Source organism: Toxorhynchites rutilus, chromosome 2, assembly GCF_029784135.1.
Source record: "Toxorhynchites rutilus septentrionalis strain SRP chromosome 2, ASM2978413v1, whole genome shotgun sequence".
Classification (NCBI taxonomy): domain Eukaryota; kingdom Metazoa; phylum Arthropoda; class Insecta; order Diptera; family Culicidae; genus Toxorhynchites; species Toxorhynchites rutilus.
In genome coordinates, this window is record NC_073745.1 from 203,435,315 (window position 1) to 203,446,519 (window position 11,205).

At 40.7% G+C, this 11,205-nt stretch overlaps 1 protein-coding gene across 1 annotated transcript; it reads right to left on the reverse strand.

Moving 5' to 3' along the window:
- Positions 1–3,085: 3,085 nt before the first annotated feature.
- LOC129766608 (uncharacterized) lies at positions 3,086–4,003 on the reverse strand. Its single transcript, XM_055767187.1, has one exon. It carries the CDS (start codon positions 4,001–4,003, stop codon positions 3,086–3,088), a length of 918 nt encoding a protein of 305 aa, XP_055623162.1.
- Between the last annotated feature and the right edge of the window lie 7,202 nt (positions 4,004–11,205).

An 11,205-nucleotide genomic window follows, 5' to 3' on the forward strand; every position in this document is an offset into this window, starting at 1 on the left:
AACAAGCTTTGGGCATGATATGGTTCAACATCGGAAATTCAAATGGTTGGTACTGAACATGAGGAAAAAGTATTAGGTGTACCGGTAAGTTCCTTCGGTTTCACAACAGATGGCGTAACCTGATTATTATTTCAGTGAATAAAATTTGCAGACATTCGTTGGAAAGCTACTGTCATTGCGCGTCTTTTTCAGTATAGGTCAAAAAGTTGAAGCTTAAGACATAGTAACATAGTTTTTTGCCACTTCGAATTAGTCGAATTTCGTACCAACGAGAGTGTTTTTGCGGGGAATGTTCCTTCATTACTTCAATATGAATAAAAATGCTGCGAAAAGTCATCGCATTTTGGTGGAAGTTATGGTGACCATACTCCAACTGAGCGAACGTGTCAGACGTGGTTTGCACGGTTTAAAAGTGGTAATTTTGACTTGGAAGACGAAGAACGTTCCGGACCGCCAACTCGATTTACTCGATCAAGATCCGTCACAAATGCAACAAGAACTTGCAGATACACTTGGAGTAGCTCAGCAAACCATATCCACGAGACGTCGAACGCTTGGTTGGTCAGCACTTCTCCAATTTTTATAAAGTCAAAAATTGGATCGATTCGTGGTTAGCCGACAAACCGGCCAATTATTTCCGCAAAGGGGTCCGTGAATTGCCAGAAAGATGGGAAAAAGTAGTGACTAACGATCGAAAATACTTTGAATATTAAATTTGTAACCATTTTTGCAGAACAAAGCATTAATTTTTGAAAAAAAAAACGAAGAAACTTACCGGTACGATTATATGTTAAACAATGAAAAGTACGCGAACAAGCTATTTATGACGTGTGGTGAAACTGATGACGGGTGAAACTCTCGGATGTAGTATTTGAAGTGGACGATACCTGGGTGGCGATTCTGCTGGCGAAAGGTCTACGAAAGAAGTATGAACCGAAGATGTTCGGGTTAAAGTCGTCAGGTTTGGAGTTTTCAAAGATCATGCAGGATGTTAAGATTGGTAAGTTAAATGGAAACGGAAAAGAATTAATTTACTGATTAATCGAGCGTGAAATACATTCTGTCAAATATATACCGAAGATATTGCGTGAAATTTTGTATTGCAGACAAAATTTATTATGCCGAAACATTGAAAATGTTGCTGAATACATTTGTTGACTCATCTATACAGAAAACAAGGGTATAAGGCAATGTAGAAATAACCTTCAGGGTTACCATATCTGTTAAATAATCTGTATTTATACAGATTTTTCAGAACTTTCGAAACCAAGAATCTGTAGATACAGATAACAGTTTTTTTTAATTTTCATAAAGATTTACAGATTTTTCAAAATAACGATTCAATATTAGTTATGGCTTGATCTCAATAATGTTTTTTTCCCAACTCACCAATTTTATTCATATATCATTTGAATCAGTCTGAATGAGAGTCATTTTGGCATTCATATGTAGCGTGTAATATTAATTTCCCTGAACTAAGACGAAAAGATGCAAAAGTCTACGTCGTCGGCTAGCTTTACAATAAATACATAACACTATTTATCTTTTTCCTACTAAAGCACATTGAATACCAATTTTAAGGTGGATACCATCAACATCGTCAAATTTATAATAGTTATGCCAATCAATGATACTAAAGCTAAGATTATGTTTCAAGATTGAACTTATAAATTTAACCCTTTGCGGTCGTATTAAATTTCGACATGAGTGTAGTACTGGTCGAATTTTTTTACATGATAAAGCAGTGATGTTTAACTTTGTGAGATTATGAAGGATGAAAAAGGTTCCTTTTTTTTGTAATCTTCTGATAAGTATTTACTGAACAATGTTTTAATGTTTATGTTTAAAAAATATTTGCTATAATTCTTCTTCGTGTGATATCTTTTGCATGTATCATAAAAATAATAAGTCTTCCGCCTTTTATCTTTTTGTTAGAACATACAAAACAATGCTCTTTACATCTACTCAGTTCCGGAATACATTGAGTTTTCCATTGATCCTTTCCTCAAGCATGGATGACAATTTTTTTTGTTCTCTGTACAATCTTCGATAAATAGGTCACTGGATTACGGTTACACTAAAAATAAAAAAACACGTGATATGAACAATACGGATACGACTAACGATTTATTAACGATTAACATTAATCAAGAACTTGACAAAATACGTCTGATCGTTACGAGGGTTTTATTGGAACTGATCTAAATTAACTGAGTGCGGGCCCTAGTCATCTGAGTCGGGCCTTACTGTAGAAAACTACTGCTACTACTATTCCTTATCATAGTAGATAGTTTAAGTGAGAGTGAGTTCCTCCGCTCTCGCCATCATCAGTAAAGCTGATGATCGGTGCAGAGTGGGTTCGGTGGTAGAAAGCTTTCCTAATATTATACATCACCGGCCGCCTTGAAATACGCGGGATTTCAATACAGGTAATTGTTAATCTAGCTTCTAACCTTTTTATAACTATGAGTGTAATTGATTGTTCTCTTATAATAATGCAAGAAGACGTTTTTTTTTACTCAATGGAACGATGTGTTCGTGTGAGGCTTGATGACCATCCTTCCGTGATTCATCCAATGTGTCGCGGTGTGTAATCCTTGGTGTGACAGATGGTTTGGTTACAATGAGAAGCCCCTCTTCGTATGTGTTTCCCTGGTTCCTGGTGTAATGAGTATTTCTGGAACAAATGAGACACATTTTTTTTAAAAATATTTTACAAAGCATTAATGACTTCCCTGCTGCGGAGGCTTGCGCGCCTCCGCGAGCACTCCTGCGCCGATGATGACGCGTTCATCGCCCTGGGCGTGAACGTAACAGTGGATTGGTATATGATTTCTTCATTATCGTGTTGGACATAATTCGGACCGATACTGATGAGTAGTGATTCCGGATGATGAGCATATGTAGCTTGAACATAACAGCACATATAAGTACTGGACTCCGTAATGTGGCCACCACCACGAAGTCGGGTAGCATCCGGGTAACAAACAAGGCAGTGAGTCATTCATCTTCGCATCCAACATTATGGGTCCTTGGATTTCAGCATCTTTGGGCAGGCCAGAGGCCTCCCTCCAGGAAGTAACGGCTATGGGGGATGAAACATTCCATGAGTTTTTTGATCATTTAGTAAATAATAACGACTTAACTGGTACGCGGGAACCAGCTGGTTCCCGCAGGTGCTCTCCGCACCTCCGCTGGGGGAAACTATTTGTTGTTGTGTGATACTCCTTCGTTGTCCTCGATGGGTAGAATGCAAATCTTTGAAATGGCTCTGGTGAAGGTACTGTCCTTGGTCCTCACTGTGACAACCCGAACATTGCCGTCCGCACCTGGGTGAACCTGCGTGATGCGACCAAGGAAGATTATCTTCTTTTATTAAAACCATCATTCCCACGGCCAGATTTTTCCAATGTCTGGTCCATTTCGTCCTATTTTGTAGATTCGCCAAATACTCGGTTGACCATTTGGACCAAATTCGGTGCACGATCAACTGCGCACGTCTCCACCGGGACAGCTGATGCTCTTGGACGTCTTCAGCCATCGGTTCTGGTACCGCCATAAGTGACCGCTGGATCAGAAAATGTCCCGGTGTTAGAACATCCAAATCGCTGGGGTCGTTGCTGACTGGAGTTAGGGGTCTGGAATTGAGACATGCTTCTATCTGTGCTAACACAGTATGAAGCTCATCTGGTGTAACAATATTAATTCCAATGGTTTTTTTTAAATGCTGTTTCATGGATTTTACTGCGGCCTCCCATAAACCGCCAAAATTTGGCGACCTTGCCGGTATAAATCTAAACTCGATTCCCGAATCTGCAGCTGTAGACGCTAAAGATTGCTGGGTTTGTTGTGACACAAACAGTTTGCGAAGTTCGTCCAATTCGCGTCTCGCCCCAACGAAATTCGTTGCATTATCGCAAAAGACAACCGCTGGTTTTCCTCGCCTGGCGACGAATCGTTTAAAAGCTGCAATAAAGGCTGCTGTGGTAAGATCCGCAACCATTTCGATATGTACCGCTTTTGTCACCAGACATACGAAGATAGCGGCGAAGTATTTGACTGCTACTCTTTTGCGGAGAGGGTAGTTTATGATAAATGGACCGCAATAGTCGACACCCACATGAATGAACGGGGGTGCAGGAGTTACTCGTAGCTTAGGTAAATGAGCCATTAATTGTTCTTGAATGCGAGGTTTCGTCCGGAAGCAAGTTATGCATCTGTGAATTATTCTTCGTGCAAGGCTTCTGATGCTCAAAGGCCAGTATCGTTCACGGATATTAGCGATGAGTAAGCTTTGACCAGCATGCAGTAGTTTAATGTGATAATGAAGTACCAAAAGCGTGGTAAACGGATGATCCTTGTCTAATATGATTGGATGTTTACGGCTCATCGGAACTGAAGCGTTTTCGAGCCGGCCGCCAACGCGGATTACGCCGTCCACGAGTATTGGACATAATGAATTGATTCGGGATGTGACCTTCACATGTCCTTTCCGTTGCAGATCCTCTAACTCCGTTGCAAAACAATCACGTTGAGCGAGCTTCACTAGTTGTGTTAATGCTGCATTTCTTTCTGAGCATGTCAGGAAACCTGTCCTTCGATGAGTGGTGCCGAGTTGCTCGGAGTTATGTTTGAATCTGAACAACCAGGCGACTAGTCTAACAAGGCTGTTCAAGGAGGATTTGAAAGAAAAAATGTCGCTAATCGGACAAACATGTGTTACCGCCGAAACCACCGATTTTTCTTCCAACAACGAATTGTCAAGTTCAGCTGCCAGGACCTCCGTTGTTTCTGGCCAGTGATTCCTCTGCTTTCGTATCCATGATGGGCCATGCCACCATAGTTGGTTATCGATCAGTTGCGCTGCTGCGATGCCACGCGACACCAAGTCTGCGGGGTTTTCTGTAGTCGGAACATGACTCCATCCTTCATCCTTGGTCAGATGTTGGATTTCGGATACCCTATTCGCTACGAATGCTTGCCATCTCGATGGGATCGATGACAACCAATAGCGAACAATCATTGAATCTGTCCAAAAAAACAGGTCTAGCAGATATCCAGATGCTCTTCGACACTATCTCGTACAGATGAGCAAGAAGTAATGCCGAGGAGAGTTCTAGTCGTGGAATCGTCTGTGATCTCTTCTTTCTTTTCTGGTCATCAAGCGGTGCAACTTTTGACTTCGCAGCTAGCAGGTTCGAAGTGATTTGTCCGTCGATGTGAGTACATCGAACGTAGATGCAGGCTCCATATGCCTTGATGGATGCATCACAAAATCCGTGGAGCTCAACGGACAGACATGTTTTGGAAAATGCTAACCATCGGGGAATCCTCAAATTTTCTAACCCAATTAAACTGTGGCGATATTTTTGCCACTGAGATTGTAGATCGCTACTAAGTGGATCGTCCCAAGAAAGCTTCTGCTTCCAGAGGTCTTGGACGAAGATTTTGGCTTCGATTATTATTGGACTAATTAATCCAATTGGATTGAAAATTCGAGCCAAATCAGAGAGGACAGTCCTTTTGCAAACTTCTGTACGATTCCACAAGGGAACCTTGAATTTAAAGCAGTCCAATCTGGGCTCCCAGACTAATCCCAGTGTTTTGATAACGGTACTAGCACTTTCTAAGTCGACGGATGACCGATCGTCTCTCATATCATGAGGAATATGATCGAGTATTGTTGAGTTATTCGAACTCCACTTTCGTAATGTAAAGCCACCATTTTTCAAAAGTCGTGTTAGCTCGTGGTATAATTTAACACCATCTCCCGTGGTGTCGACATCAAATCGTCTACATAAAAGTCACTTGCGAGAATAACTGCGGCATCCGGAAACTTCGCGCCATCGAGTTCCGCGAGCCGCTTCAGGCATTTCGTTGCCAGGTACGGGGCGGATGCTGTACCATATGTCACGGTGCACAATTCGAACACGCGAATTGGTTCGTTCGGATGATTCCTCCAAAATATACGTTGCAGTCGTCTATCATGTTGTTGAACTTCAACCATGCGATACATTTTTTCAATGTCCGCAATCAAAGCATACCGATAAAACCTGAACCGAAGAATGAGCGAAACCAAATCATCTTGTACAGTGGGTCCGACCATTAAAGCATCATTGAGAGATACTCCGGTTGAACTAGGACACGAAGCGTCAAATACAACGCGTAATTTCGTTGTGGTGCTTTCAGGTTTAATAATACAATGATGGGGAATAAAGTACTGCTGAGAAGTTTCATCATCTGTAACTACCTCTCTCATATGTCCAAGACGATGATACTCCTCGATGAAGTTAATATACATGGTTTTGATCTCTGCATTGGCTGAAAGCCGTTTCTCGAGTGCTAGGAAACGCTTCAGCGCCGCTTGGTTGAATGTTGAAAAACGTTGGTGTTCTGTGGTTGATTATGACTTTGCACATTCGGTGATGTATGGAACGGTTGCTGGTGACGTGGATTCATCTGAAGTCGTCTCATCGGTTGTGCTGGTTGAGCTGGTGGGCTTTGATGTGTTGCTAAGTGCAGCAGAGTATGGTGTTGCTGTCCGCAGATGCGACAGGAACCTCGTGAACATTCTCTGGACATGTGTCCTCTGGAATTGATTCGCCTTTACGACATTTCTCCTCTCTTCCACCTTCATAGTCGTAAACTTCTTGCATTGGAATGTTCGATGTTGTGTGTCTCCACAGAATGAACAAGCTGTCTGAACACCAGCGTGGCTGATAATGTTGCGTAGCGGTTTTTTGGTTTCTGATGACTGTATGTATCTCGAACCAAGAGACTGAAGAACGATGCAATGGTTTTTTAGAAACTCTAGCAACTTCTTGAACTCAGGAACATCTCGAGATCGATGCTCTGTTTCCCACATTCGCAATGTTGATGAGTCTAGCTTACTAGTTAACATGTGGCCTAAAATCGTACCCCAATTCGTAGTGGATTCTCCAAGTTTATCCAACATTTGCAAGTGTTTGTCAAATTCACTGACAACATAGTTCAAATTTTCGAAACCTTCCTTTTTGATGGGGTTGATAGCAAACAAGGCGTCCAAGTGGGATTTCACCAGTAATTTTTTATTTTCATAACGAGATTCCAACGAATTCCACGCTATCGAAAAATTAGCCGCGGTTAATTCGATCGATCCGATTTCCTGGAATGCCTCCGCTGTTAACGACGTACGTAAATACGTAAATTTATCAATGTCAGAAAGTTGGCTATTGTCAATGATAAGATTACGGAAAGTATCCCTGAATGATAACCAATCTCGCAAATTTCCACTGAATGTTGGAAGTTTTAACTCTGGCAGCTTGACTCGCACTGCCGGAGCTGAAAACTGTTGAACAGGCGTTGATAAAAGAACTGTAGATGAACTAGATCCCGCTGGGGATTGAAAAGCTTGCATGGATTGTTTCAGAGAGAAGTATTCATTAATGAAACTCTTGAGGATTATTTCATTTTCCTTTTCTCGTCGTCGATCATGAGCTTCTACGGTTTCATCAACTTCCTGATACTCATCATCACCATCGATGTCTTCCAGAAGAAGTTCAATTTCTGCCCTAGTACTGCAGAAAGAATCGTAGATCTCATCCAATTTGGTCAACCTAGCCTCCAGTTGGGGCTTGTTGTGGAATTTCGCACAAACTCCTTTATTGTATCCACCACATGTCTCAGTTGTCGCTCCTTTTTCTGGAGCATTCGGAGATCCTTATTCGTCATTATGAATAACCTTACAATTGATTTTTATTGTAATCGACGAAAATGCGCGCAAAGGATCAACAACCAACAATCGAATCGAAATAAATATGATGAGTATAATATAATTCAACCAATGGACATTAATAACCTTCCCAATAAATGAAATAGACATACAATATCGACATCTATAATTTTATTTAATTAATTTTGGTGCCTGTTCCAATTGTATTTGTTCTACAATGGCGGACTCTTTGTCGACGCTTTATTGTTTCACACAATGGATGTAACTGAAGGGCTTTGTTCCTATTGTGATATTGTTATAAAAGTGCGGACTCTTTGTCAACGCCGTATTGTTCAACACAATGGAGATGATTAGAATGGCCGACGCCTGACCATGCATTCAGAACGCCACCTCAGACAAACCTGACCCTCTTGCAACTTATCTGAATAGTCCAACGGCGAAAATCCTGACGCGAATGACTTCTCACGTCCGATATCCAGGGTATTGCAGCAGACCTCCGCTCGCTGATATGTGTCTTCCGTCAAGTATATGGACTCGTCGCGTTTCTTGGAACCTTATGTCGGTAACGCCGTATATGCAAGCACTTTGAGTTTCTCACGACACTTAACGTAGATTCACGCTTACTAAGTCTCTTCGAAATCCGGTTCGAAGGACCAAACAAAAATGTACAATCTTCGATAAATAGGTCACTGGATTACGGTTACACTAAAAATAAAAAAAAACACGTGATATGAACAATACGGATACGACTAACGATTTATTAACGATTAACATTAATCAAGAACTTGACAAAATACGTCTGATCGTTACGAGGGTTTTATTGGAACTGATCTAAATTAACTGAGTGCGGGCCCTAGTCATCTGAGTCGGGCCTTACTGTAGAAAACTACTGCTACTACTATTCCTTATCATAGTAGATAGTTTAAGTGAGAGTGAGTTCCTCCGCTCTCGCCATTATCAGTAAGGCTGATGATCGGTGCAGAGTGGGTTCGGTGGTAGAAAGCTTTCCTAATATTATACATTCTCAGTACCGTTATCTATTATTCACAGTTGCACCATTTTGGTTCGTGAATAAGTTCACAAGAAAATTCGTTTAGAAAAAATGTAAATTGATACATTGTTGCATAAATTATAATAACATTATACTACTTTGCTGTGGTGACTGGAAGCAGACCAAAGACCGCAAAGGCTTGATACCGATTTTGAGGCAGATTTTCTGAGAAAAAAAACACAGATAAAAAGATATTCTGAGAACAACAAAAAAAAGATTTTATTATGGCAACCCTGTTAGCCATGTTAAGCACGACCATCATCCTCTTCAACTGATGAAACCATTGAAAACATAGAAAGAATGGTGCTTGGAAACCGTCATTCAATTGAAGAGAGTTAGCCCGTCAATTAAATATCTCTCACGAGACCGATGTTTTGGACAAGAGAAAAGTCGCAACACGACTAGTGCCAAAAGAGCTCAGTTTTCTTCAGAGTAGACAACACCTAATCTACTTTACTGACGAGTAGTTTACCGAAGCAATACGATCCGATGATCCTTGAATTGCAGTCAGTGAGTTTGACACTTGCGGTGAATCTTTTGATTTATCAAATGTGAAGTGTTTTCTTTGCCAAAGGTTGGGAAGCTGTGCTATATCATAATGATTCGAGCGAAGGTTATTTTTTTACATTGATTTTATTCTTAGCAGTGAAAAGGCGAAAACACTGAGAATAAAAATGGCAATACAATATTTTCCGGTACGGTGCATTCGGCCAAGGACGATGTAAATTGGATTTTTGAGTCGAGAGTTCAATAAGTATTATTCTGTGTGTTCCAGATTCGGGCTTGAAATTGATATTCGTGAACAAGATGTGCCAGAACGGATGTGAGGTTATGGTTGATAAGCAATTATGCAAGCTGGTCAGTGCCACGAACGATGTTGTAGAAGTTGTAAAGCATTTGAACGGACTTGGGCAGAGAACGCATACTTGACACAAACAACATTTCATAAGCCACCAACATGGATCTTAACACACACCAAACGGATATAATCATAGCGTTTGTACTAAATGAGCTGAACGAGAAAGACATCACATGGATCGGCGGAAGGGTTTATCTAAAATGAAAGTTTAAAGAAAGTCTGTAAGTTGAAGGAAGCGCTGTACGGACTGTTATAAGCCAGTCGGGTCTGGAATCAGACACTTTGGGCGCTGATGGGATCGAAATGCGAAACCTACATTTATTTCAAAATCGATAGTTAAAGATTACCGATTGTTATTGTGACCGTGTACGTAGATGATCTACTGATGTTTTCCAACAATCAGCGTTGGATGAATGCATTGAAGTAGCAACTCCGGCAGACTATGAAAGCAGATGGATACAAGAACCGAAGTAGAATAAAAGCAGACGCAGAAAATTCCATTCCGAAAATTTATAGAAGGTCTCAAGCTTCTACCGCGAGTACATTTGCCGAACATCAGTTTTACCATCAGTTACCATTATAAAGGAAGTCGCAGATGAAGATGCGATTCATTTACGGTTAAACTGTGTTGAATCGATACATCGTAGTGATTTGCGTAACCAAGTTTCTCCAGATGTTCTCAAACGGTGGTTTAAGATATTCATAGTGAATCTATCAATTCACTTGTTGCATACCGTGGATTACTCTTGAACAACGTCTTGAATGAAGGTCTCGGCACATTATTGTCTACCATGAAAATAATATCATTGCTATTAATCGTTTAAGGGTCGTTTCTGATTCATCAATATTTCATTGCCATTCGGACTCTGCAGACTCTTAAAATTAATAACTACGCCAAATCTAGATTTCCGAATACTCTTTTATTCAAAGAACCGGACAATGAAAAGAATTTAGGAGATTACTTACTTTCTACACATTTACGAGATTACTTACTTCCTACACCGACATGGGTTGGAATTCTAGGAATTCTAGGACCAGATTGGAATGTGACATATGAGGATTCCCTTGGAGAGGGCTCGCTTATCTTGCAGATGTTTTTGAGCATCTGAATACACTAAACTCAAAGCTACTGGGAAAGTAAATATAATTAAGATCCAAGTTCTTCAAGCATTTGTGACAGATTAGAAACTAAACGTTAGTTCTAAAATTGCTTCCATATCCCATGTACCATGTTCGAGGGGGTCAATCAGGAGAGCAACCACGAAGTGTACAGTCTACCTAAGCTCAAGCTTAAACTCTCTTAAACATCTCAAATCTCAGATAGATAAACATGAAATTCGATTGCTATATTTCTCCGAGAAAATGAATCACATCAAAACAGGTAGAAAATGCGCATGCGATTGCGGAATGAAGCGCATCTGTTCGAAAAGTGCTCAGACAGAGAATTCAAATGAGTCATAAATGTCCATAAATGCCCATCTTATGACTGAGATGGCATGAGATGCTTAGGAGAGTTTACGCTTGAGCTTGAGCTTAGGTAGACTGTACACTTCGTAGTTGCTCTCTTTGATTGACCTGAACCAG